We start from the raw sequence: 27,453 nt of genomic DNA, 5'->3' as shown, positions 1-27,453 counted from the left end.
CCGAGTAATTACATAATGGAAATCTATTTTATCCAAAGCAAATAAAATTGAAAATTAATGTCAAATCTTATTAACCCATATGGAAGGAAATTCCTATATGAAATTACTCGGAAACTCTTTTATATGTAAAGTTTATGATCATTTGAATGTTTATTTTTATTTTGATAAAAGGCTAGCATATGACAAATTTCTTATTTTTATAGCAACTTGTTTGAGAATAATGGATACCGAATGATTACTAAGGTTTGTGGAAAATAAATGAATAAATTTAACAAAGACGCTTTTAAGCATTTTGCTTGGACAAAGAAACGCCTTTTTTACTTTATAAAGGTTCCAATTCACATTACTGTACACAAGAGTATTTTATTATTTCAATATATATATGTATATATATATATATATATATATATATATATATATATATATGTAATCATATTACATGAAATAGCTTATGTTACAGTGTTCGTAGATCAAATGGTTACGAGATCATTCAAAGGGAATAGTACTGAGCGTTACAAGAACATAAACGAAAAGATTGGGTTAAATAAAATCCAGAGTTCTTGGTTATTTATATAGTTTTAAAAATCGAAATTTTCATCCTGTTTCCAATTTACTATGATGTGAACATGAGTTCTAAATAGTTACAAAAAAAAAAAAACATGAGTTCTAAATATGTGGAATATAGTGAAACTATTTATAAATCTCCGAAGTAAAACAAAGTTCTAACAACTTTTTTTCCCAGTCACACGTTCATATTGAAATTGGTCTAGCTAGGATATTTTGTCTATTTTGTTTGGTCGATCTTTTTGGCATTTTCTTATATAATTTTAATTTATTTTAATTCAAAAATAGAAATGCAAAATCGACAAACAAGACCATAGCATGGAAAATGTAATAAAGAATGGTGGGTTCCTTCCTCAGACCTTCTCTTCCACAATCTAAAAAAAGAACTCTAATCTTCTTATATTATCCCCTATAACCCCCTCAAATATCCTCCCCCTTTTTTTGTTTGGTTTTCACTAAATCAAGATTATATTGCAAAACCCCTCTTTAATTAATTCGAAACTCAAACAATGAATGCTTCATAGCTACTTGATCATCCACTAGCTCTTGTCTGAAACAAGACATAGAAGAATCAGACACCTGATCAAATGGGCCATTGCATTTCATCACTCTTCTCTTCCTCTCCTTCCAAAACTGGTCTCCACCATAGTAGTCATGGTAATTAATTACGAATCTCTAATCATGAAACTCTTCTGCATGTTCTTGTGTGTGTGTTTTTTTTAATCTCTAGGTTCTCATCTCTTTGTCCTTGTGAATGATCAATCAGCCTCAACGAACAACCACAGTAACGGAACAGAGTTCTCGTCATCAACAACCACCACCCCCGCGACGACAAACAGCAGCGCCGGACTACGGAGCCAATTCTCCGAGGCGATAAGCGAGAGTTCCGGTGGGATTGTGACTGATTCCGGTCAACTACTGGAATCGCCACATCTCAGAGTCTACACCTTTCTTGAACTATCGACGGCGACCAAGAATTTCAGACCGGACTCTATGTTGGGTCAAGGAGGTTTTGGGAAAGTTTACAGAGGTTGGATCGATGCCAAGAGTCTTGCTCCTTCTAAAGCAGGCTCCGGTATGATCGTGGCCGTTAAAAGATTGAACTCCGAGAGTGTCCAAGGATATTCAGAGTGGCGAGTAAGATCTCCAACTCTCTAATTTTTACCAATAATAACATGATTTATTTTCACATTTTGATTACTTTCTTTAACGGGAAAACATACAAAGAACCAATAATTACGGTTTTCGATCAAGATGAAAGAGTTGACTATTACAATCAAGAAACGACGAAGACTTTCTGTTGCAATCTTGCAAAATGGTTTAAAGAAATATTATATCATAATAATATAAAACATTTTGGTGCTAAGATTTAGGAGATTAATAGTTTTAAATTCAGGCGGCTAGAAGTCTTAGGTTATTTAACAATGACAACAAATTCGCTTTTAGATTCCTCCTTCTGGACTTTGACTTGGGGACACGTAGTAACATGTTATTAGCTTATATAATATCATCACTAAAGTATTACTCGTATGTAACATTATAAATTAGTATTGGTAAATGTTTAGAAATTATAAACTATATTTACTTTTAAAAAAATTCTTTAGCACGGTCAGTTTAGATATATTTAGGTCCAAGATCTTTCAGCTGGTTTATTGTATATTTTGACGGAACTAGATTTAATCTTTAGGTTAATTAAGCTAAATGAGATTTTGTGGGTTTGTTTTTGATGACAGTCAGAGATTAACTTCTTGGGGACGCTTTCACATCCAAATCTGGTGAAGTTATTAGGATACTGCCGGGAAGACAAGGAGCTTCTCCTTGTCTACGAGTTCATGCCTAAAGGAAGCCTTGAGAACCACCTTTTCAGACGTAATTAAGATCTTTGAATCCACAAAACACCATCCATATGATTGGGCGGTTTTGTTTTTATTCACTTTGCATGATTTTTATTTGATTCAGGAGGCGAGCCTTTTCCTTGGGACCTAAGGATCAAGATTGTGATCGGTGCAGCTCGTGGTCTTGCGTTTCTACATGGCTTACCAAGAGAAGTCATATATAGAGACTTCAAAACCTCCAATATACTTCTCGATTACGTTAGTCTAATCAAAAACCCATTACATGATAGTCATGGCAATTAGTAGAATCTTTAATTGTTTGCTTTGCTAATGAGATTTTGTTTTGAAATTTTTCATCTGCGCAGAATTATGAAGCAAAGCTTTCAGATTTCGGTTTAGCAAAGTTAGGACCAGCACAAGAGAAGTCACACGTTACGACTAGGATCATGGGCACGTATGGTTACGCTGCTCCTGAATATATGGCAACAGGTACACTTAGAAAAACATATATATTACATATATAGTTTAGTTTATAGCAAAAACATTATGGACTTTAAGTCTATGATATTTTATAACCGTTTAATTAGGTTATTTTGCTCATCCTCAGGACATTTATACGTCAAAAGTGACGTCTATGCCTTCGGTGTAGTACTATTAGAAATAATGACCGGACTAAGAGCACACAACACAAAACGGCCCAACGGACAAGAGAGTCTAGTCGACTGGTTAAGACCAGATCTCTTAAACAAACATGGAGTGAAACAGATAATGGACAAAGGAATCAAAGGTCAATACTCATCCAAAGCCGCAGCAGAAATGGCACGCATCACACTCTCTTGCACCGAGCTAGACCCAAAAAACCGACCAGACATGAAGGAAGTAGTCGACGTACTCGAAAACATCCAACGCATCAACGTTGTTCCAGACCGTTCTTCCACCAAACCTGCTGTTGCTAGTTCTTCTCGTTCCTCGCCACTTCACTATCAGTATGGATATCGAGCTGGCGCGGCGGGGGCTGAACGGAGGAGGCCGTCAAGACCGTCGCCTGGAAGGGTTGGAGCACAGAAAGAAATGGTTGCTTGATGTTATTTATTTATCGGCCATACTGATACGATATTGTTTCAAAGTCCTTTTGATTCTATTCTATTCTATTTTTTAACTCTATTTATCTTTAAATCAGAGTAACTAAAATTTATTTTGATACCATATTATTGGTGTGATTTGTATAAAATACCGTTTTCTTGTGCTGTTGTATGAGATACTAATACTAGAGTTGCTCAGCCGTTGCAAGATGAAAAAATGTAAAATTTAATCAAATATCATGTAAATACCTCTTTATAGTTTAAATGCACAATATGAAAATAGTCGAGAATCACAGTTTCCACTAGAAATCGTCAGTGCTTCTGAATTGTCATACATATTAGAATTTGGTTTTATTGCATTATATTATTCAACCAGGTGTTTAAATAAAAATATTTTATTACAAAATAGTTGATGTTTACATTATTTTAGATATGATTTAATATTATTTGCATTTTGTGGCAGTTAGAAAATATTGTCTTTATTTCTTATTGATTGAATTAATTTTATTTAATGATATTTATATGTAACCGAAATAAATTGTATAGAAAATGTATTTTGTGAGAAAATCTTAAACACGGCTTATTAAAACAGAGAGATTGTTAAAATATTTATCAGTTCACTAACTTGAAACCAAGATCAACATGCTATTGCTTAAATGATTTCATATACGAGTACAAATCAAATCTAATACTACATCACAAAATAGTTAATATTCGGTATCTAAAAGGGTGTATTATGAGATCATTTAAAGGGAATAGTACTGAACGTCACAAGTTCATAGACAAATACTAAATTTTGTGGTCTCCATCCCCAACAGACTATGTTACGTATAGTTTTTTTTTTAAATCTAAAATTTAACACTATTTTATAAATAAACGAATTATTACAATGATGATGTGCACATGAGCACTGAATAAATGAAATTAAAATTAAACAATTTAAAGATTTCCAAACTAAAATCCAAATTCACAAATATATTTTTCAAATCACACGATCAAAGAGTCAAAAAGCTTTGGCTAGGATTGATCTTCTTGGCAATTTCGTATTTATATTTTCTCGTGGAAAAAAATAACCGACCTAAACATGGAAATGGTCAAATAGATAATGGTGGGTTACCCCCTTCCTCACTCTCAATCTTCTTTATATGCCCCCAAGTTTCCGTCATTTTCTTTTTCCATGATAAAAAAAGAATATTACTAGTTGATCATCCCATAGCTATTTTCTGAATCGGTAAACAAGAAAAACAAGAAGAAAACTACTGAAATGGGTCTTTGTATATCATCCCTTTGCTCTTCCTCACCTTCCAAAACAGGTCTCCATAGTCATGGTAATTAATTAATCTATTTGAATCCAAATACATAAAACTCTTCTGCATGTTCTTGTTTTTATCTCTTGCATGGTTATTACAATATTCTCTTCGCAATTTTTTTCCGACGTCACACAAATCTCTTTCACTTTCTGATCTCTCTCTTTCTCTCTTGACTTTGTGACATGGTAACTCAGCCTCGACGAACAACCACAGTAATGGAACAAACAACAGCGTCGGAGGAGGAAGCCAATTCGTGGAGGCTGCGAGCGAGAGTTCCCGTGTGTTTATGAGTGATTCAGGGCAGATATTAGAATCGCCAAATCTCAAAGTCTACAGCTTTCTTGAACTCAAGACGGCGACGAAGGGGTTCAAACGGGATTTGATGGTAGGTGAAGGAGGTTTTGGTCAAGTTTACAGAGGTTGGATCCATGCCGAGACTCTTGCTCCTTCTGTAACCGGCTCCGGTATGACTGTAGCCGTCAAAAGATTGAACTCCGAGAGTTTCCAAGGGTTTGAAGAGTGGCGAGTAAGTCAACAGACGACCTTGACTATTTTGTTTGTTTCTTCATTGCCGTAATGCTTACGTAATTTCAACAAACACTTTGACTATTCCAAACAACAGACGACCTTGACTTTTCATTGGACATTTGGACTCTTGCAAAATGATTAAAAATAATATTAAAATTAAACTATAATAAATAAAACATTTTTAACACATCGTTTAGGATTTTAACAGTGTTAAAAACTCAGGCATTTATTCAAAATATTATGTTACTTACCAGTTGTTTAATACCCAATTTGAAATGGTTTATTGTATATTTTGAAGAAAACAAAAAATAGTGTTCAAGTTACAAAGCTAAATTTTAGAATTTGTGGTTTTGATTCTGGGCAGACAGCAGTTAACTTCTTGGGGGTGCTTTCACACCCAAATCTGGTGAAGTTACTAGGACACTGCCGTGAAGACAAAGAGCACCTGCTTGTCTACGAGTTCATGCCCAAAGGAAGCCTTGAATATCATCTTTTTCAACGTAATGAATACTTTTTACTGTTCATCGTTATATATCAAAGACTGATTCATAAAAACTTCGATTTGGTTTCAGTAAAGGAGTCTTTTCCTTGGGATCTAAGGATCAAGATTATGATCGGTGCAGCACGTGGCCTTGCATTTCTACACGGCACACAGAGACCAGTCATCTACAGAGACTTCAAACCTTCGCAAATACTTCTCGACTCGGTTAGTCTAATTAAATTATCATTATATATATGATAGTCACGTTAATTAAAAGTGAATCTGTACTTTTTGTATTCTTATTGAGATTGTCGTTTGATATTATATCCGCGCAGAATTATGAAGCAAAGATTTCAGGTTTTGGACTAGCAAGGTTAGGACCATGACCATCACAAGGGAATTCACACGTTACGACTAGGGTCATGGGAACATATGGTTACGCTGCTCCAGAATATATGGCAACAGGTATATAAATAAGGGAAAACATATACAGTAGTTTTTAATATAAGAAAAACTTATGGACTTTGATAAACCCTTATAGTTTCATATAGTTTAAGATGACCTAGTCACCAGTAGCACATGTAAAGTAGCAATGCTTTGCTTAGAAATATACACAAAAAGGGAAAATTCCTATGGACTTCCCAACGAACTTACGAAAAATATTTATTTAATTCTGTGGAGAACTTTTTCTAAAGATTTTTTTTTTGAGTAACAGTATTCTAGCTGACTACCCGATGTTGGATCACATAATAAACGGTTAGCTTGTTTTCTTCATTCTCAGGCCATTTATACGTTAAAAGTGATGTATACGCCTTTGGTGTGGTCTTGCTGGAAGTAATGACCGGACTAAGAGCGCATGACCCAAAACGACCTCACGGACAAGAAAATCTAATCGACTGGTTAAGACCAAAACTCTCAAGCAAACACAAAGTGAAACAAATAATGGACAAAAGAATCAAAGGTCAATACTCATCCAAAGTGGCAACCGAAATGGGTCGGATCACACTCTCTTGCATCGAGCTAGACCTGAAAAACCGACCCCACATGAAAGAAGTACTTGACGTACTCGAAAACATCCAACACATTAATGTTGTTTCAGGCGGTTCTTCCCACTAATTCGACCGGTGCTAGTTCTTCTCATTCCTCCCCACATCAATGTTATATTGGTATCGACTTGGCGCAGTTGAACGTCAGCGTGGACGGTTGGAACAAAGAAATAAATGGTTGCTTGATGTTGTTTTTTTTTGCCGCACAATAAGGATTTAGGGAGTGTTATTGGATTATGTAGTTATCTAGATCGATTTAGTTTTCCTAATAATTCTAGTGTTCTTTTTGGTTCTATTATGTTTGAAGTAGGAATTTAATTGCTTGTGCCCATTTTCTTAGTGCTTTGTGTACAATACAGTTTCTTTGTGTTGCTGTATTACATACTAGAGTTATTCAAACATTGCTACTTTAACAATGTAAATGTTTAAAATTAAAATTGATTTACATATAAAATAAACACTCTTTATTACAACATTCCCAGAATGTTGCAAACACTAAATATAAAGTACTGAAAAACGAAATATTCAATCCTCTATTGCAAATGTTACTAGGCAGTATCATCAGCAGAAACCTACTCCAAAATGAAAACAAATGTGTTTTGAATGTCAAACTAAGTAAGTTTATAGATAGTATCTTCACTTGGCTTTAATCATCTTCCTCCCTCATCTTTTGGTGGAGACTTATTATTAAGTCAAACTTGGCAATAGATCCAGATTCAGTCACCTCCTGGTCATCGTCCTCCACAGGATCCACACTCAAATTAACCCCTAAACCTCTACCACCTTCACCTTCCGGAGCACAACCACCACCTGCGGCAACACCACCACCGGAGCTTCCTCCTCCGTCAGAGAAAATAACAAAAGCAGAGTTTGGTACCCGGAATCATAACCCCCCAGCCACCGAAGAGGATTTATTACGATTTGGCAGAAACACTTGATAATTCCTATCTCTATGACATATCAAATGTCCAAACACAGTTAACGGTGTCTTGATCTTAACAATGTACAAACGTATATATACAACGCCAATGTATCGGAAGCCCTAGACAAATTAGGAACTTTAATATAACGATACTATAAGATATATGGAAACATAAGGCAATCCTTATCTATAGGATTCCCTTTCCTAATACACAGCCTTCCACGAGCGGAATGGTCTTCCACATCACATGACTAAAATCGCCTAAACTCAGCGGGCTTAACGACGAAATAAGCTCGGATATAGCTTACATAAGACTTGGGGACTTCGTAGGTTGCTTCAGTGACTTCATTTTATAATTTAAATTACTTCAATAAAAATTCTTGTACTTTTAAAAAATTGGAGGACTCGATTATGACATAATGTATACAAATATTCTAAAGGTTGAAGGATTTTTAAAAGTTTTAATCATTTGCATGAAAACAGTACTTTCTTTAACTAATTGTTGTCGAAACACATATATGCTATAATTTGAATACACACAAATCTGTTACAATGCGTATTGGTTCAAAAGGTGTTAATACAATTGATTTAGAACAGTAACCATAAGTCCATAACCATTTATGATTGATGATTCATACAACCATTTATGATTTGATGATTCATACACTACCTTAACGAGACACAAGATTTTTTTTCTTTGCCAGAGATCTAACGTCTAACGAACGTACGAGACTTGTTTTTTTGGAACTGTTTCTCTTTTCCAGTGTGTTTTTGATCTGACCGGAGATGGAGATTGCAATTATCGTTGCTCTAAATAACAAAATTTAAATATTTCTATATTACATGCATGTGATAGGAGACATCTGACAATGACGTGACTTGTAAAGTGTTTTATCGTCATATTATTTATTATTACAATACTATTGCTATTTTTTTTTTTCAATAGTCTAATACTATTGCTATTCTTCGCTGGTGATATTTATTACATTTTCCATATGCTTTCTATTTAAAATTTGAACACTAATGTGTACTACAATTTAAACATTTTCTATATCGCTCTTTAGTTTTCATTGTCAGAAATGAAGCTTTTGAAGGTATATGCAATGATATATCACATACTAATTGTCATACCATATTGTACTATCTATCTGAAAATTTGTTTTTCTTGGTTTAATTGTTACCGAATAATAACCTGCGAAAAGTATTATAACCACTGTATCAATGATTAACTAAAGCTAGTTTGTAAATGCAGATCGACTAAGAAAATGATTCAGAGTTGTACTAAACAAGTTAATAATTTACTGTTAATGTCGACGTGTACACCATATGTGTTAAGATGTAAAAGTGATACTACTGAAATAACTAATCTGAATTAAATACTATATGCTAAATGCAATACATATTTACTAGTTCTTCTCTTGAGTCAATACTCAGCAGTACACATATCTTCAACTACTGATTTTTAAATACTATTTTTTACTCTACCGCTTAAAATTTATTTATTTACAACTTCTGGAAAATAAAATTATTTATTTTTAATCAGCACCAATAAACCATTGATCATACTTATGACCAAAGATTACCAAATGTCCAAAAAAATCAACAAATCTGAATAGATTTCACTTTCACTACCGAAATTGCTTTCACTTAAGAACTTGTTCAACCCTAACGTTTCCACCCTAAATCTTGCATTTATAAACAGCCAAAGCATGAATTGAATGAGTAAACGTTCTCTAAAAGGAACTTCTATTTTTTTTATAGACGAAAACATTATAAGTCAAAGTAGTGTTTGCATGATAAATGTTAAATAATTGGAACGTTGAAATGTTGACAAAATAAACCATTGCAGAAAAAACAGAATTCAATCCCATTACACCCTCGAGATTATGTTTACAGACTATTGAGTATTGACATATCAAATGTTTATATTATGGTAAAATATTTACTTGTTGGTTTCTTGCCAGGTTTATGAATATATGTAAAACAAAAGTTTTGATAACTCTTTTAAGGCTTATCTTAGATTATAATCCAACTTCAATAGTTTTCTAAAAAATACAGATACAAAATATCTAAAATTCAAATATGAAAGATATGTCATTACTCATTGAATAACAAAATGGAAACCTAATAACTTTCTACATGATATTATTCTATGGAGAGCAAAATTCAATTGAAATATTAATGATCAGAACTCATCTAGCTTAAATTTCAGATATCTTGAATATTAAAAATTCCACTAAAATGAAATGGTTATTTACAAATGGCAAAACACTTACTACACAGTCTACAGGCAAGGTCAGCATAATTCTGGGTAACAATAATTCTTTGGAAAGAGAGCAACTCTTTAGCTCTATAAATAATTAATAGTACATATTAATAAGCTAAGATTATGAATTCATAATTGAATATGTTGACTTTCAAGTGTGTTACAAACGCGCCTAGGGGAGGCTAGTGGCAACGAGCCTTCTTTGTCTGAAAAAGGCAAAGAAAACAAAAGGAGAATAAATAAATTTGAAATGAGAAGAGCCACATGTGCCTCTTCTCTAACCCAAAAAAAGTTACCGTTAGCCTAGACAGAGTTAGAAGCAAATCGTTTCCTTCATGATCCAACGGTCATCTTAATCACCTAGCCGTTGCTATTTTCTTTTATAATAATAAAAAATAGAAAATTAAAGTTTCCGGTCAGTGTTTTGTACCGGACTACATAATCCGGTTCGACTGACCAGACCAGGCTTTCTATTTTCATATATCTAACTTTGAAAAAATAATTTGATGGTTCATTATTTGTTCTCTTTGATTGATTAGAAAAATAAATAGCAATGTAATAATCATAGCTATACATACAACATAAATGTCAAATTTTATGATTGTGATAAAGTGAAAAACATACATAAGAGCTAAAAAAGAGATAGTATCTTTCTTTATAAAATGTAAAATAAATTAAAAATAATTAGTTGGTGGTGATTATCGTTTTATAATGAAATATAAAAAAATTATACAATTAAATTTTATTGAGTAATATAATATGTTGATTTTAGAATCAGTTTTCAAGATAAACGCAAACCATTGTTTTTAATCGTTTTTTTTAACTTAGCCGGTTCAACCGCCGGTCTGGTTTTCTATTTTTTTAAAAAATTTAATTTATCTTTATTTCCTTTGAAATCTTCTCTTATATCATGGCTTGCTCTCTGACTCGCCAGAATCCAATTGCATCAGACGCGAACAGAGAGAGAGAGACATCCTCTTCGTTTGATGCTCTTCTTCATCTTCTTCCTCTAGAGAATTCTGTAGTGGGTTTTGAGCTTTCATCTCAAACCAATATCAAACAATGATTAATCAAGAACCCATTACAGCGACTCTTCAAGGTAGTTTAGCTATAACAAACACGTTTTAAAAAGATCTGGTCTTACACAGAGAATCTGACAGAGTATGGTGTTTTGCTTTCTTTTTTTTTTCTCTCAGATGAAACGAGAAGCACAAAGTTCGGTTTAGAGATGAAAAGACAGAACAGGAGAGCATTGTCTGTGATTAACCATAATCTCGTTGGTTCAAAAGTTTATCCCTGCGTTGTTAACAAGAGAAGAGGCTTGTCTGTGTAATAATCACTCAACTCTCTCAATCACAACGCTCATCTCTGTTTTATTATTATTATTATTTTTGAAAAAAGATCTGAGATTCTTTTTTGAATTTGAGCAGATCTCAAGAAGAGACAAAGAAGCTGAAACCATCTGTTCCGAGTGGGAACGCGTTTGGTGATTGTATATTCATCGATGAAGACGAAGAAAATGAAGAGAAGAAGGAAGCAGCTACATTGGACCAACCTATGCCAATGTCATTAGAGGAACCTTACATAGAAGAATCTGATCCAATGGTAGTCAAAAATTTAAAAGATTTATTTAGCCCCTCGAGTTCGTTCTAAATGAACTTTCAATTTCGGACAGGAGGAAGAGGATGAACAAGAACCAGTTTTGGACATTGATGGAGACGATGTAAACAACCCTCTTGCCGTTGTTGAATATGTCGAAGATCTACACGAGTTCTACAGAAAAAACGAGGTATGAGTTTCGGGCCTAGTGGATTATGAATGAGTTTTGGGCCTGGTGGATTATGAGCTTCGGCCCAAAACCCCTTAGTATTTTTTTTTTCTTTTTTAAGTTTGAATTCTTGTCTGAGACTTTGGTAAAAATCTTCTGCAGAGGTTTAGTTGTGTTCCTCAAGATTACATGGGGCAACAGTTTGACATAACAGATAAAATGAGAGCTATACTTATCGATTGGCTCATCGAGGTACATGACAAGTTCGAGCTAATGAACGAGACACTGTATCTAACGGTGAACCTTATAGATAGATTCTTATCCAAGCAAGCTGTTGTTAGAAAGAAGCTTCAGCTTGTTGGTTTAGTCGCCTTGCTTTTAGCTTGCAAGTACGAAGAGGTTTCTGTACCTATTGTCGAAGATTTAGTGGTCATCTCTGACAAGGCTTATACTAGGAACGATGTTTTAGAAATGGTAATGCCCTCTCTAATACTATAATATTATCTCTGGTTAAAAAGATTATGATTTTAACAAACTTATGTGTGTGTGTGTGTGTGTGCAGGAGAAGATAATGCTTAATACTTTGCAATTCAACATGTCGTTACCGACACAATACCCTTTCTTGAAGAGGTTCCTCAAGGCAGCTAAATCAGACAAGAAGGTACCATTGAAACTGCTTTGTGAACCTATCAAAATATTTATGAATTATAGCTAATAACTTGTTTGTTGATAACAGCTTGAGACGTTGGCATCTTTCTTGATCGAGCTTGCTCTTGTGGACTACGAAATGCTTCGGTATCAACCATCGCTACTAGCAGCCAGTGCAGTGTACACAGCTCAGTGTACAATCCATGGCTTCAGCGAATGGAACAGCACCTGTGAGTTCCACAGTCACTACTCTGAGAACCAACTCAGAGAGTGTAGTAGAAGAATGGTGAGTCTGCATCAGAAGGCAGCGACTGATAAACTAACAGGAGTACGTAGAAAATACAGCTCGTCTAAGTTCGGATACATAGCTACAAAGTATGAAGCTGCTGCAGCACACTTTCTTCTTGTGTCGGATTCGGAAACGCTATAGCAAAGCAAGAGAGAGACCTGACATTTTTCATTCTCGATTTTTAATTTTAAAAAGAAACAACAATAAAAACAAAATTCAATTTCTCCTCTGAATATGATCTGTGATTTGTATTTTTTTTTTCTTTTCTTTATTGATATCTCAGCAATAAAAACTCTAATTTTCTGATCACAATCTCCTATCTTTTTTCTCGCAAGTTAAGAGACTTTTGTCAGTAGACACATAATAGTTCAGAACTTCAGATATTAAGAATGATTCTGCAAAAAAAAAAAAATTGATCACATTGGAAATAAGTTTAAATCAAACATAAACCACACATACTAAAGTTTAGAGAATTGTTTACAAATTGTATTTATATGTTTTGTTACAATTATTACTGCACAGCAGTTGTTCCCCACGTTATTAACACCCTAAATACCACCAAACATTCAAAACACTGTCGTTTTAGTCTATATTAGTAATATATATCCTACCAAACTTTGCTTTTGCATTTCTTTTTCCGACACGCGGAGTTAATTACATTCAAAATGTTGCAGAGAAGAGAAAATGGATCAGCCTCTTGTATATTTTGTTTGATGTTTGTGTCATTTGTAGTTTAATACAAGATTTGGACTAGTTTCTTGCTCAAATTTAGACAAAAAGAAACTCTGTTTGCCTAAAAAGTATTCATGACCTTCTCTGCGGACAAAAAGTTTCTTCTCAACCTTAATTAATTACATATGAAGAGATACTTGTGTAACAAGAAACGATCCTTTGCACCAGAGTGAATGAATCTGAATTCAATTATCAATTTATATATATTAAAAATCTCACCTTAAAGTCTGAAATTTGATATGTCCTTCGGTAAATCAGACAAGAGTGTCTGATCAAATATTGTTCTGTTGTTTTCTCTTTGTACATGGAAAGATGGAAACGATACCGTAATCTCCATTAAGTACCCTCTCAAAAGTAAAGAACAATATTTGTTTTAACACTAAGTAGCCAAGTGCAGAGTATTGTGATGTTTTAGTGTAATTTAGATTGCTAATAATTGAGAGCCTAAAGTGAGGACAACGTTCAACGGATCAATTAGAGAAGATTTACATAGGACAAGTGGTCAACATTGTGATAATACTTTATTCATTTTGATAACTCCCTTCAAATGTCAAAACTAAAATTCCTTTGCTTTGTTTATTTCTTCTCTTTTCTGTCATATTCTCTTTATATTTTTCTATCCACCTTGTGTCTCCTTGTCTCCTATTAAGATAATAGTAAGTCTACGTAGATAAACACACAGATGAGTAGGAAATGAATCGTTCCACGACCTTATTGCACAAGATTCTCCTACTACTCTTATTGTTTAAAATAACCCTAGATTCTTGGACCTATAATGGCCTTAGCTTTCTTATTTGTGTCAATATTTATTTTAACGTAAATATCTCCTTGGAAAACGTTTCTCTGTGCTGTCGTGTTTTTTCCTGATGCAACAGAGTTTTGAGTTTGCCAGCGATGATGGAGGAGGCAAAAGGAGACAAGATAATCATAATAATCAAGAGAGCTTGACGTTGCTGGCTTCATGACCACAAAGAGATAATTAAACTAATCAAAAAGGAGATAATTATGCAGAGATCCTCACTTTATTATAAGGTTTTAACGCATGCCTATTTGCTCTTTCATTAAAATTTTATAAAGTTATTTTTGGATTTATCTGTTGAATTTTCATCTGTTATATATATCTTTTGGAGTCTCTGAACCTTCACACCAAAAGTTGTTTTAAACTTCCATCTTCTTTTGAAGCTAAAACAAGATGGCAGCATCAACTTCCTATGCAAAGTCTAGGTCTATTAGTTTGCCTACAAGACTAATCCATCCAAAAGCAAAGAGAGTCGAGGAAGAGCTGAAAAAGATTCAAGCCTTGAACTCTTCCTCATCAGCTTCTTCTCGAATCCAACTTGGACTTGCCAGGCTCGTCTCTACGACTTTGTTAATCAACAAGTCATATGTTCTCCTCAAGGCCAACAAGCTCTTTGCCTTCCTCACAACGCAAAACTGGTTGAAGAATCTCTTGATGAATCCATCTTGTTACTTGATGTTGCTGACTTCACAAGAGACTTGATAGGAACATTCTTGGAGCAAATCCAAGATCTTCAGTCCACTCTGCGTAGACGTGGAGGGGATCTCTCCATAGTTCAGTCTGAGATCCAAGCTTATATTAGCTTCCAGAAGAAGTTCAAGAACTCAGCGTCTAGACAACTTAAATCACTTGCAAGAACACAACAAGCAAAGAAGAAGTGTCCGGTGATCAAACAGTTCAAAACTCTTGATCAACATGCTTCTATGGTGTCCAACATTCTAAGTCAGTCCCACACATCGACTATCTCTATCTTCAAGTCTCTCTTGCAGTTTCTTTCTTCTTCGGGTGAGAACGAGAAGAAGAATGGTGAAGTTGGATGTGTAGATAACTCAATGATCCGTTCCTTCTATGGAAGAATCATCGGTAAGAAGACTGCACAAGTCATTGATGTGAAAACGATTCTGGGGAGATTAGCTATGCTTAATGTGAGCCTTGAAGCTATTATGGATGAGTTAAGTTATTTGTCAAGACGACTTATTCAACATAGAGCGTCTCTTTTGAATATTATTACTCCATGAAACAATGGCAAAAGAGTTTTGTATATTTTTGTGTAAAAACATTTTTTGTAGAGATGAAATTATTATAGAAAAGAGTTAAATCGCATTTTGACTATCATCTTCCCTGCAAAAGTTTTGTATAGTTACAAATTAATTTAAATCTTACCAAACAGGATATCAAAAGAATAATAATAAAATAAAACTGGAGCATGTGAATATATTCATAAACCTATATGGTGCATATTCATCATCATCCCCGGAATTGGAGCATGTGTATACTTTTCTGTGTACGATGATATTCCACGGAAACACAACTCAGAAATTATTATTTGTTTTGTCCCGGGAAAACTAATCCAATTAAAGAATGTAGAAGAGATTCTTTATATATTGGTTCATGTCATGCCAACGAGCAATTTGCCATGTTATATGGTTTTAAATATAAAAGTTGTAGAAATTTTGTGAATACGAATAGTATTGATTTAATCCTCTTCACGACCGTATATCGATATGTCATCTCTACTCGAGTCATCCATGAATTGTTGTTACAAAAAAAAAAAAGTCATCCATGAATTGTTGTTATGTATAAATGCATTAAGCAAAAAGAAAAATTCTAAGAACATTAAACAACCTTCTTGAAAAAAAAAGGAGGCAAGTTTCAAAAAAGTTTCAAAAAAGAAAGAAGAAGAAACAAATATAGGAGAGAGAAATATCTAATGTTTCAAAAGTTATATCATTATCCAAATATTAAATACAATATTTATCTATTTATAATTCTATGCATTACATGATTTTCTCATATTCATACACAAATACAATATTTGTAAAATAATAAAATCATAATAATTTGTTAATAATCACTTTCATTTGGTAAAAGTTTTAATTTTGTTTATAATTCATATATATGAAAGAGAAACTAAATCAAAATTACTAAATAAAAAATTATTAAAGATAATAAGGTATAAATATTATTGTAATTAGGTTGCAAAAAATAAATTGAACACAATATATATGAAATTAAGTTTTACATAATATTATAGAGATATACTAAAATAATAGAAAAGTATTTTATGAGGCACTTGTAAGCAACTGATAAACTAAAGTGAAACCTCTATAAATTAATAATGTTGGGACTACATCAAAACTATATTTTTATTAATTTATAGAGATTATTAATTTATCGATATACTACCTGAACCAAAAACTCTATTTGAGACTATAAAATTATACTTCCTCTGTTTTTTAAAGATTCATGTTCTAGGAAAAAAAATTGTTTTAAAAAAATACATTTTTTACTTTTTCAATATATTATTTAATGAAAATCTGTTAACTTCAAGAAAATTAATTGTGTTTATTGGATTTTTATTGGTTAAAGATTATGGAAAATTGTTATTCACAAAAATCAATGCATTTTTAATGTGATTTCTTAATATATATGAAAAGTCTAGAATATGTATCTTTAAAAAACAGAGGGAGTGAAATTTCCCCAAGGCACCGGGGGTTCGACTCCACCTTCAAGGATTCCTGGGTGTGAAATTTCCCCAAGTGACAAAAAAAAAAAAAAAAACAAAAACAGAGGGAGTATTATTTTATAAAAAAAATTAGTATATATTAATTTATAGAGTATTAATTTAAAGAGGTTATACTGTAAATGGAATTCAGCACGTACGGATATTATGAAGCAAGTTCAACTATGCACTTTATCATTGGAATGGTATTCAAATTTTGAGGAAAAGGGTTTATGTAATTGAGACCTTAGATTATGTAAATATAGTTATTATCACTGACGTATATCTTAGTGTTACTTATAGCAACAACTTGGCACTTGATTAATGTTTAAAACCAGCTTTCAAATTGGTTCAAGCTCCAAATTACAAAAAAGACACAATGAACTAATAAGGCATCTATGACTCTGCTTTACTGCCATTGTCTCCAAATAATAACACGGAACTACAATATCATGGCTGGCAACTTTTATTATATGTTTAATAACAGATTATTGTGTGATGGCTTATTTAATACTTTCATTACATAAACATAGGAACAACTTACTTTCATTGGACATTTTATAGAAACTTGTTAAAACTGTTTCACGTTTCCTTGTCAAACTTCCTATTCCACCTTAAAGCGATTAGAACAACAACAGAGAAGCTAATATTACATTGCATTAATAAAATGTCTTATTATTATTATTGTTATTTTTATGTTAACATTTTCAGAACACTTGTATACACGATATAATCTAGTGAAACATACTTCTTTTGCTCTTTTTCCAAAAAAAATATACTTCTTTTGCTAAGAAAATGTGGAAAGATATTTTTTTACGTTTTTAATGTATTATTTAATACTAGTAAAAAAATTCAAAAATGTGTTTGCTGAAGTTCTTTTTTTTTATAACGTCTCTTTATTAATTAGAATGAGTTTACATAATCATTATGCAAATCCAACATAATGGCCTCAGGAACATAATAATGAAACCAGAAAGTATTATCAAGAGGAATATGTTGCTTTGCCATCTTATCTGCTGGTTTGTTGCTTTCTCTAGACGTCCAATGAAACTCCACATCGTTGAACTTGTTCTTCCACCATAAAACATCTCTGATCCAGTTGTGCCCATCAAAATGTAAGCATCTCCGGTTCAAAATATCAATCACCTTCTTGCAGTCACTCTCAAAAATAACAAATCTATAACCTTTACTCCATAAATGTTGCATAGCCATTAATATCCCTTGAACTTCACTCTCAAAAGAATTATTGACCCTTCTTCCGATACCTTGTGCAGCACCTTTATAAAATCCATCTTCATCTCTAATGATCCAACCTGATGTACTAGATGTATGGGAGTTAATAAATGAACTATCAACATTACATTTCACCCATCCCCTCCTTGGCCGTTCCCAATGATTTACTCGTGTTCTTGTATTATTCCTTTGTTGAGAGCTTCCCATGGGTTCATGATTGTGCTCCATCCATTCCTGAGCATCTTTCCGTGCCTGTTGCAACACTAGTCTCCAATCCATTTGTTTTCTTTGGAAAATGAGATAGTTACGACTCTTCCATATTCTCCACAAAATCCAGAATGGTAGATTTTGAAAATGAGCTAAGCGAGTATGAGTGCAGACTTGGAGACACGCAGCAATTTTATCTTCAAAAGAGGCTAAAGGGTCAGTAATGATCCTGTTATCAATTCCTGACTCACGCCATATAGCTTGAGCATAAGAGCAATCGAATAACAAGTGTTTCTCTGTTTCTGAGTCTTGACAACATCTCCTACAGAGATCATCAGTAATAATGTGTCGCCTCTTCAAATTACTACCAGTGGCTAAACTCTTTGACAATGCTTTCCAAAGGAAATGATGTAGTTTTGACAGCATCTTTGTCTTCCATAATCTACCTTTAAGCGCAATGTTACCATATATTGGTTGGATATCTCCTCCCATTGGTAGATGGGTACCATGTTTGCTGAAGTTCTATTAGTCAAAAATTACTGGAAATGATTATTTTTTAAAAATAATTTATTAATATTTAAAATTTAATACATAACTTATTAATATATGTGAAAATTTTAAAACTTGCATCATTTGGAAAATAGAGAGTATTAGTTTTAAATATCACTAGTAATGCACACAAAAACCATAATGTTGTTTATGGTACTCGAAAATCAGAATACCACTATAATTACAATTAAGTAAATTGAAAACAGAAAATTTCCACGAATGATTCCACTATTTTCTGTTGTTCCTATCACCACCATTTATTCCGGGCCGGAATCTCTGGCAAAAGAACACTGAAAGCGACACCTCTAGACTATTTTTGCAAATATGTACCATATAAGACAGAAAGCTTTCTGCCATTTAAATTATATTTTAAATTTTCAAAATCGTCGATTAAGTGAATCTTTTTTTCCCAATTTCCCAAGGATTTATTTCTGTTTTTGGACCTTTTTTGTAACTTACGTTTTTGGATTTTTAGTTACTCACTAATAGTGAGGTTAAAAAAACTCATTCTTGTTAAAGATGTGAAATGTTTGTGAAATTTCATTTTTTGGAAATTTTTGATACTCACTCACTTTAAATCAGTTTTATGAGATTTCGTTATATGTTCTTCTATTTTTTTCTTTAGTTTTTGTATGATTTATAAGATTATAAACAAATTACATCCTGCGTCATCTTGTGAGACACAGCCACATAGAATCTTGTATCATAAATAAAACGTGTCTTTTAATTTATAAATATTGGATTTACGATCCAAACTATAATAAGACGGAGATGTATATCACAATTTATATACATGCACTGGCAAAATACTAGGCACGGTTCAGATATACGTAGACAAAAAGCATCGTGTATATATGTACCTGATGAATAACACATATACATTCAAATATTATCGTCACCACTTCACCATGGTACATATCAAATTAAATATTTTTTTGAATGTTTCTCTTACTACTTGTTTATTCTAACATTTTGCCTTGTTTTTTATAGGGAATTATACGCCTTTTGGTCTTACTAAATGTTCTCTGTTTTGGTCTTGTAAACGGTCAAATTCAAAATTACAACGTACTCGATTTTGATGCCACCGGAGATGGTCAAACTGATGATTCAAACGTAAATTATATTTTAGAGCTTCTTTTACTGTAGCAAAAATATATGGCTGATATTTTATCAGACACTTTTTTATAAAACTGAATAGGACTGGTATCTTTTACGACGTTTTTGCTGTTTATTTATCTTTATAAAATTGCTTGTGTCAAGGCTTTTGTGAAAACGTGGAACGCTGCATGTGGGGGAGGAGGAGATATTCATATAAGCATACTTCTTATTCCTGCTGGGAGAACATTTTTAATTCAACCTGTTGTGTTCAATGGTCCATGTAGATCTAGCAATACAAAAGTTCAGGTGTGTAGTGTAGATAACTAATTTTTAAATTAGTTTGATATATACAATTACGTATATATTATAAATAAGAATAAAAGTTTTTTACTATATTTGAAGTTGGAAGGCGTCATTGTCGCGCCTAGCAACAAAGAAGCATGGTCCAACCCAAATTCTCGAATGTGGATCAAATTTTCAGCGGTGATTGGTCTAGTGATTGTTGGTTCAGGAACGATTAATGGTCGTGGTTCATCCTTTTGGGAAGTGAGAGTTTGCTAAATCACAATCTCTTGTTCCTAGTATATTACAATCATCATAACTTTAAATTCATGGACATTCTCTTGTTTTTCAGCAACATTTGAAAGCTTCTCAACGACCTACAGTGAGTATATCTACTATATAATTCTGCATCGTCATTGCTACAAACTGGCTATTAAAAATTATATTATTTCTTGCAGTCATTGCATATTAGCAAATGTGACAACTTAATTATAAGCGGAATAACCTCGATTGATAGTCCAAAAAATCATATATCAATCGCCACATGCACAAATGTTGCAGTGTCGAATATCGGCCTATTTGCACCCGAGGATAGTCCCAACACAGATGGGATTGATATAAGTCGCTCGACTAACGTCAACATATTTGACTCTACGATTCAAACTGGTACGTATCTAACTCATATATGGTTTTCTTTACTTACTACTTGCATATAAATAGAGTTAGTTTAATGCATTTTCTATTTCCTGTGGATATCTTTTAATGATATTCCCTCTGTTTTATTCTAACATTTTTTCTTATTATATAATAAAATGTCATTTTACCATTCAATACAAGTTATACTTAATTTCAGCTGAAAATTAATTGCAAATTGCATTAATTTTATAAATAATTTTATTTATCTCAAATGTTATTGATCAAAGAGGTGTAATTAATAATAACTTACATATATTTCCGACACTTTTTTAATTTGCGTGAAAAATGACAAAATAACATTTATATAGAAATGGATGGAGTAGTATATAAATATCATAAAATAGCACAAGAGTCATTTGAATTTCAATCACCAAATCATCAGGAGATGATTGTATAGCAATCAACACTGGGAATACAAATATCAACATTACAAGGATTAATTGTGGACCTGGTCACGGAATAAGGTAACTCATGGTATTAATTCAGTCATTAAGATTACATCACTATCTATTGTGAATAGAGAGAGAGAGAGAGTCTTTCTTGCTAAATGGAGTATATACTGGAAAGAGTTTACTGATTTTCAAAAAAATTGGATAACAGTGTGGGAAGTTTAGGAGTCAATGGAGGCAACGCTGCAGTTAGTGATGTTCAAGTGACTCAGTGCACTTTCAATCAGACAATGAATGGAGCTAGAATCAAGACATGGCCGGTATACTCATTTTTATCTCTTGTTTCACCTAAACTAGTGATATTGATAAGTATGCATTTAATTTATACCTAAACTAGTGATATTGATAAGTATGCATTTAATTTATAGCTAAACTAGTAATATTGATATGCATTTAATTTATATTTTGTTTTTGTTTTTAGGGTGGGCAAGGATATGCAAGAAACATAAGTTTTGAAAACATCACACTCATTAACGCAAAAAATCCAATTATAATTGATCAACAGTATATAGATAAAGGGCGTGTTTACTCTGCAGAGGTAAATAATTTATACTATGTATGTACTTTGGATGTGTGTATAGCTAAATGTATATTGTTTATCTTCATCAGAGATCAGCTGTGGCAATTAGCAATATAAAATTTATTGATTTTCGTGGAACGACGTCGAAAAAGAATGCTATAAAGATTGATTGTAGTGCAACCACACGTTGTAAAGATGTCCTCATGAATGGAATCAATATTACCATGGCGGATGGGAAACAACCTAGAGTTGATTGCAAAAATGTCGATGGGAAATCTGAAGACACTATTTTGACGCATGACTGTTTTGACAATGTTTAACTTTTTATTATATTAATTTAGATGTCATTTGAAATCTACCGTAAACTTGAATTTTAGATATTTGGAAGTAAAGAGACTTTAGTTTTAGAAAGTAAAAATTATTAGAATCGTATTTAGTATATTGTATTATCTATTTTTTCTTGTAATATTAATGAGTTTAATATATTTACATACAATTATGAAAATAATATTATCATTTTAAAAATGGTAATATTAGCATAATTGCTTTGTTAGTGCCATTCTTATAATGTAATTTACATCTGTGAGTGTAGCTAAAAAACAAAGTAGACCAGCCTTGGTTCTTTGAAGCTAGACCTTTTTAGATCTCTCAACTAAAATCTAACCTGACAAGAAAGATGGTCCTTTGTTAATCTAAAAAAAACAGGTAATTGACAAATAAACAACGAACTGACTAGAAAAAAATAGTATGTAGCCAAAGTTGAATGATGCATAGGAAGAAGACAAAGAGGAACATGAGTTACAAGAGTCACTGACCATAACTGATGATGTAGTCATGTTAGAAACAAACAGATCAGACTAAGTGACCCATGTTCGTCTCACATGTTCCCACGTCGTCTAACCCGAGGATTCCTCTGTTCATGAGCTCTCTGATGCAGTATATATAGTAACGGTTAAGAACCTTAATAGAGCATCTCAACCCAATTCAGAGTTCTAAATAAAATATATTCATGGAGGGTTTAGATTTAGTTTTGTTGTCTGATAAAACCAAACACCAGCCGGTTCGATCTGTGAGTCTTCCTTCAAGAATCCATCCGCTCTCTGTTAAACTCAGAGCAGCCTTGAACCGGCTCAGTATCTGGCATCGATCTTCTTCCTCAGTCTGTGTTTCCACTTCTTTAGGGTTCGCGACGCTTCTCATTGGACTCGTGAACCTCACCGAGCTCTACGGTTGCATCCACGAGCTACTTGAGTCCCCTTACGTGAGACACACTCTTCTTCATCACCAGAAGGGGAAACTTCTAGACGATTCTTTAAATGGATCTGTTGTGCTGCTCGACGTGTGTGAGGCCGCAAGGGATATCATAGTCACAACGAGAGAGCACGTGATGAATCTCAAATCAGCTCTTCGTAGGCAAGGTAGCGTAGAGAAGGAGGTTACAGCATATATTGACTTGAGGAAGAAGGCAAAGAAAGAACTCTCTAAACACATCATTGCACTTAAGAAAATGGAAACCCTAGATATTTCCACGAACATAGATCAAGATCCAGCGATAGCATCTACAAGTACTCTGAGAGAGACAATCAAAATCTCTGTCTCGATTCTCAGACATCTTTTGTTGTTCCTATCGACAATACCACCGTCTCAAGCAAGGAAAATCAAGAACAACATTGGGTTCTTCTCGATTCCTATTGCATCGACGTCATTATCAGATACATATCTGGAACTGATCAAAGAAACGAAAACTCTTGATGATGTCTTTTTGGGTTCGAGAAGAACCTTTGTTGAAGTCGAGACGATGCAGAACGAGAAGATGGAGAGGAGAGATGTTGTTGAAGAGGGTTTTCGTGATCTGGAGACAGAACTGGACTCTGTTTTCAAGTGCTTAGTTAAAAACAGAGTTTTGTTCCTTAATATCCTGAGTAACTGTTGAAACAGTGTCTTTTTTTTTGTTTGTTTCGTGCTTTTTCTTATCAATCAGATGTATACATCTATCTTTGTCCTCAAATTGTTTTGCTTGCAAGAAAAGAAAAAAAACATATTAATCTATTAGTAACACAAGAAGCTCATAAGAAAATGTTAAAAAAAAAAAAAAAAAAAACACAAGAAGCTCACTTTTGCACTAGTGTAAACCGGGTTTGACCTAATAAGAAAACCGGTTTTGTATTACCTAACCTTGTGTTAGTACACTAAGAGCATCAATAACGCGGAAGGTTTTTTTTTGTTTTGTTTTTGTCTGATTTAAAAAAAAAAATTAAAAACGAATTAATCGCGAACCGGCACGTATCAGTAGGGTCTTCTAACATTTCAAAAACCCAACTACAAATGTCTTCTATTTGGAGACTTCTGTCCATGATTCCAGCGAAATTGTGATCCCCCTTCCTTCTAAAATCCCTCTGCATACCCGCGTTGAGGGCCTCAACTTAAGGCTACTCTAAATGTAAAGTAAAATTTTAATCATTTATTTATATTAAATTTTAATTTGAAGGATTAATTTTGGGTATAACAAAGTATTATGACTTGTTAGTTTCATCTGTTAGATGTGACTATATAGGGTTTTACATCCAACCTAATTTCTGAATATTTACTTCGACTGTTAAACTGGTGACTTGCATGTAGTAGATTGATCTACCATATATTATTACATAATTGGGATCCACATTTTAAAAAACCATGCGCATAATAATGTCCATTACTTTATAAATCAAAATATAATAGTAAGACTTGAGTGACAGATTCAGCGTTCAATAACATCACAACTTAAATAGTTTGTATAAAAGAAAAAAAGAAAACTTAAGAGTTTGTAGAACATCATTTTCTAAAACACACTTTAATTTAGACACCTCTTTTTCTAGCTAGATCTTATCCGAGTGATAATTGGTGTAAGATTCTGATAATTTTTGCAAAGATCATTGACAACTTTCTTCTAGCAGCTTCTTCTGCAATTGATAATTGGTGTACAATTCTTATAATTATATAGCAAGATCATTGGCAATGACGTGGAACCTTTATTATACTCTTGAGCGGGTGCACGAAAAAAAAAAGGTACTCTTGAGCTAGTACTAAAATCATGTTTTCAGATATTTATATTAATAAGAACAGTAAGCGTAACGTGATGGAAAATGTAATAATTGGTGCCTACAAATCACTAAGCAAAAACAGTTTTTGAAAAATGTCTTTCTACACGTCTACCAGGAGTGTGACAAAAATACGATGGGCTAATCATATTGGAGTGGTTCATACTTTATCATATGAATCTACAAATTAAACAAAAGATTATTGGAAGATTTACTTTTATCACATGTGACCACGTGGATATAAGCTCATTGCTTATGACCTATTTAAATATCTGGAAAATAATTTATATGTGAGATGCATTCTCTTTTCTGGAGTTATGTATGTATTTTTAATAGATCAAGATTTAACCACTTTTTTAATAAAAATATTTAGTTTTGTTGGTAATTTTTTCGTTACGTCTCACTTATCAGAGAAATATGTTACTGTTGAACGAGTACTGCTTTGCTCTATTTGGTTTCACTATAAAAATATGATATTTTTCCTCAATAACATGGGTCATCGTAAGTGTTACAAAAAAAAAAAAAAACATGGGTCATCGTATATACGAATTCAGATTGTACGTAAAGCGATATGATTGCCAAATTTGCGACTGAATTTAGCCCAAAAAATGGAGTCTTCGTCATGTAGACTTTTATCTTGAAGAGTATACACGTCAAAAAGATCAATCAGATAAAAAGAAGTCAACGCAATCTTTCTTGCAAGCAAAATAAACTCAAAACCAGTGCACCTATATGGCTATATACGTGTCGTATAATGTGATCGGAAGTCATGCAGAGGAAGTTACTTTATAAAAACTTTATTTATTTTTATGTAAGAAGTATATTCGTAATTAATAAGCAACCCACATAAAATGATCGGATAATAGAGGTGCGTATATAATTTACAGATGTGGAAGATCTGGATTTAGTTACCTACCGATACAATGTCAAGACCGTCGATGCTTTTTAATTTTATTTTTTTTTAACATCTCTTTTCTAAAAAATTAAATAGTCGAAAAAGTCACAGATAATGTGGCGAAACCGGAGGCATCACATACGATGACTCATCAGGCTTTATCTCTGTGGCCAAATAATTTGGCCAATATAATAGCCCGACAGCTCAGAGAGTCACATATTTGCCAGTAATAATCGGACCAATGAAATTTAACAATTCAATTATTGTTGAAGTTTTGTTTGTTGATGCGTGGCAATTCTTGTTGTATAAATATGCTTGTGTAGTATGTCAAGTTAAATAAAGCAGATCGATCAAAGAAGAAAGAACAAAAAATAACTCAAAACACCTTGCTCAAATATACACAAAAGGATTCAAAAAGAATGTCGAATACGATCATCAAAAATCAACTAAGATCTATAAGTTTACCTTCAAGATCTCATCCTAGCACGACAGGGATTGAGGAAGCTCTTAGAAAGGTTAAAGCGATTAACACCACGACGGGTTCGTCAGAATCAATCTTGATGACATTGGCTGGTTTGGAAGAACTCTATGATTGTACGGAGGAGTTTCTGAAAATGGGTTCGACTCAGCGTGTTATGTCGTCTGATGATGGATCGGAGTTTATGGAGGAGATGCTTGATGGGTCTTTGAGGCTGATGGATACATGCAGCGTCTCTAGAGATCTCATGGTGGAGACTCACGAACATGTTCGTGGCGTTCAGTCATGCGTTAGACGCAAGAAAGTAGCCGGAGGAGGAGGAACTGATCAACTCGATGTAGCTATCTCTGGATATGTCGGATTTAGAAAGAACATGAGAAAAGAAGCTAAGAAGCTTCTTGGATCCTTGAAGAAAATCGGTGGAGGGTCGTGTCCATCGTCAGGGGTAGATAATGGCCAACAAGATGAACATCGTGTGGCGGTCATTGATGCGATGAGACGAGTAGTTTCCGTTAGTGTCTCCGTGTTGAAGTCGTTCTTGGAGTTCTTGTCGGGACGACAAAGTAACATTAAAAGCAAGCTGGCTTATGTACTAAACAAAAAGAAGGATCATCATGATGAGGAGACCAAGAACGAGTTGGAGAGTTTGGATTCGGCTATATGCTGCTCTCGTGATGACCTACAAAATGAACTTGAGGAGGTCGACATGAGCATTGATGGATTCGAGAAGCATCTGGAAGGCTTATTTCGAAGGTTGATAAGAACACGAGCCTCGCTTCTCAACATAATCTCTCATTAAGTTCTAAATTATGCATGAAATGTAACTTTCTAGGGCATTCGAAGTTAGAGAATTTGCCTGAGGGATACATTATATATAGACGCATAGATAAGATTTTGTACACTAATCAAACATAAAATGTAGAGATAGCCAAATTTGTAAAAATAGATACAATATTGCAGTTACATGCACACAAGCT

The 27,453-nt window shown here is 33.4% G+C and overlaps 6 protein-coding genes and 1 pseudogene across 6 annotated transcripts; all 7 read left to right on the top strand.

The window, feature by feature from the left end:
• The first annotated feature begins 908 nt into the window (after nucleotides 1-908).
• On the top strand, nucleotides 909-3,651 carry LOC108848350 (probable serine/threonine-protein kinase CST). Its single transcript, XM_018621687.2, has 6 exons — nucleotides 909-1,221; nucleotides 1,331-1,701; nucleotides 2,298-2,433; nucleotides 2,524-2,657; nucleotides 2,765-2,888; nucleotides 3,007-3,651. Exons 1-6 carry the CDS (start codon nucleotides 1,152-1,154, stop codon nucleotides 3,480-3,482), a joined length of 1,311 nt encoding a protein of 436 aa, XP_018477189.1. The 5' UTR covers nucleotides 909-1,151; the 3' UTR covers nucleotides 3,483-3,651.
• A 977-nt stretch (nucleotides 3,652-4,628) lies between these two features.
• LOC130511753 (probable serine/threonine-protein kinase CST) lies at nucleotides 4,629-7,253 on the top strand (annotated as a pseudogene).
• A 3,707-nt stretch (nucleotides 7,254-10,960) lies between these two features.
• Nucleotides 10,961-13,051, top strand: LOC108851387 (cyclin-B2-2). The gene is made up of 7 exons (XM_018624809.2): nucleotides 10,961-11,133; nucleotides 11,231-11,363; nucleotides 11,465-11,639; nucleotides 11,710-11,823; nucleotides 11,965-12,276; nucleotides 12,365-12,463; nucleotides 12,539-13,051. The coding sequence occupies exons 1-7, from the start codon at nucleotides 11,097-11,099 to the stop codon at nucleotides 12,878-12,880; spliced, it is 1,212 nt and encodes a 403-aa protein (XP_018480311.1). The 5' UTR covers nucleotides 10,961-11,096; the 3' UTR covers nucleotides 12,881-13,051.
• Nucleotides 13,052-14,634: 1,583 nt separating this feature from the next.
• LOC108849924 (uncharacterized) lies at nucleotides 14,635-15,586 on the top strand. Its single transcript, XM_018623526.2, is given in 2 exon segments — nucleotides 14,635-14,823; nucleotides 14,826-15,586. Coding segments are annotated over 2 exon segments (843 nt in total). The 5' UTR covers nucleotides 14,635-14,663; the 3' UTR covers nucleotides 15,509-15,586.
• Nucleotides 15,587-19,844: 4,258 nt separating this feature from the next.
• On the top strand, nucleotides 19,845-22,346 carry LOC108849922 (probable polygalacturonase At3g15720). The gene is made up of 10 exons (XM_018623525.2): nucleotides 19,845-19,892; nucleotides 19,972-20,094; nucleotides 20,242-20,385; nucleotides 20,482-20,625; nucleotides 20,714-20,743; nucleotides 20,820-21,027; nucleotides 21,440-21,521; nucleotides 21,658-21,766; nucleotides 21,928-22,044; nucleotides 22,116-22,346. The coding sequence occupies exons 1-10, from the start codon at nucleotides 19,845-19,847 to the stop codon at nucleotides 22,344-22,346; spliced, it is 1,236 nt and encodes a 411-aa protein (XP_018479027.2).
• A 214-nt stretch (nucleotides 22,347-22,560) lies between these two features.
• LOC108835525 (uncharacterized) lies at nucleotides 22,561-24,129 on the top strand. Its single transcript, XM_018608768.2, has one exon. It carries the CDS (start codon nucleotides 23,036-23,038, stop codon nucleotides 23,957-23,959), a length of 924 nt encoding a protein of 307 aa, XP_018464270.1. The 5' UTR covers nucleotides 22,561-23,035; the 3' UTR covers nucleotides 23,960-24,129.
• Nucleotides 24,130-26,417: 2,288 nt separating this feature from the next.
• Nucleotides 26,418-27,275, top strand: LOC108835526 (uncharacterized). Its single transcript, XM_018608770.1, has one exon. It carries the CDS (start codon nucleotides 26,418-26,420, stop codon nucleotides 27,273-27,275), a length of 858 nt encoding a protein of 285 aa, XP_018464272.1.
• Nucleotides 27,276-27,453: the final 178 nt, after the last annotated feature.

This window comes from Raphanus sativus, chromosome 4 (genome assembly GCF_000801105.2).
Source record: "Raphanus sativus cultivar WK10039 chromosome 4, ASM80110v3, whole genome shotgun sequence".
NCBI lineage: Eukaryota > Viridiplantae > Streptophyta > Magnoliopsida > Brassicales > Brassicaceae > Raphanus > Raphanus sativus.
The sequence above is the reverse complement of the archived record's forward strand: the minus strand, read 5'-3'. Positions and strand labels throughout refer to the sequence as shown.

Excerpts from the sequence above, each read along its gene's own strand:
- LOC108848350 (XM_018621687.2), top strand. The coding sequence starts at position 1,152 with ATGGGCCATTGCATTTCATCACTCTTCTCTTCCTCTCCTTCCAAAACT. Across the intron at positions 1,222-1,330 it reads TCTCCACCATAGTAGTCATG|CCTCAACGAACAACCACAGT; the intron begins GTAATTAATTAC and ends ATGATCAATCAG. Across the intron at positions 2,658-2,764 it reads CCAATATACTTCTCGATTAC|AATTATGAAGCAAAGCTTTC; the intron begins GTTAGTCTAATC and ends TCATCTGCGCAG.
- LOC108851387 (XM_018624809.2), top strand. The coding sequence starts at position 11,097 with ATGATTAATCAAGAACCCATTACAGCGACTCTTCAAG. Across the intron at positions 11,364-11,464 it reads AAGAGAAGAGGCTTGTCTGT|ATCTCAAGAAGAGACAAAGA; the intron begins GTAATAATCACT and ends GAATTTGAGCAG. Across the intron at positions 11,824-11,964 it reads AGTTCTACAGAAAAAACGAG|AGGTTTAGTTGTGTTCCTCA; the intron begins GTATGAGTTTCG and ends AATCTTCTGCAG.
- LOC108849922 (XM_018623525.2), top strand. The coding sequence starts at position 19,845 with ATGAATAACACATATACATTCAAATATTATCGTCACCACTTCACCATG. Across the intron at positions 20,386-20,481 it reads CTAGCAATACAAAAGTTCAG|TTGGAAGGCGTCATTGTCGC; the intron begins GTGTGTAGTGTA and ends CTATATTTGAAG. Across the intron at positions 21,522-21,657 it reads GGACCTGGTCACGGAATAAG|TGTGGGAAGTTTAGGAGTCA; the intron begins GTAACTCATGGT and ends ATTGGATAACAG.
- LOC108835525 (XM_018608768.2), top strand. The coding sequence starts at position 23,036 with ATGGAGGGTTTAGATTTAGTTTTGTTGTCTGATAAAACCAAACACCAG.
- LOC108835526 (XM_018608770.1), top strand. The coding sequence starts at position 26,418 with ATGTCGAATACGATCATCAAAAATCAACTAAGATCTATAAGTTTACCT.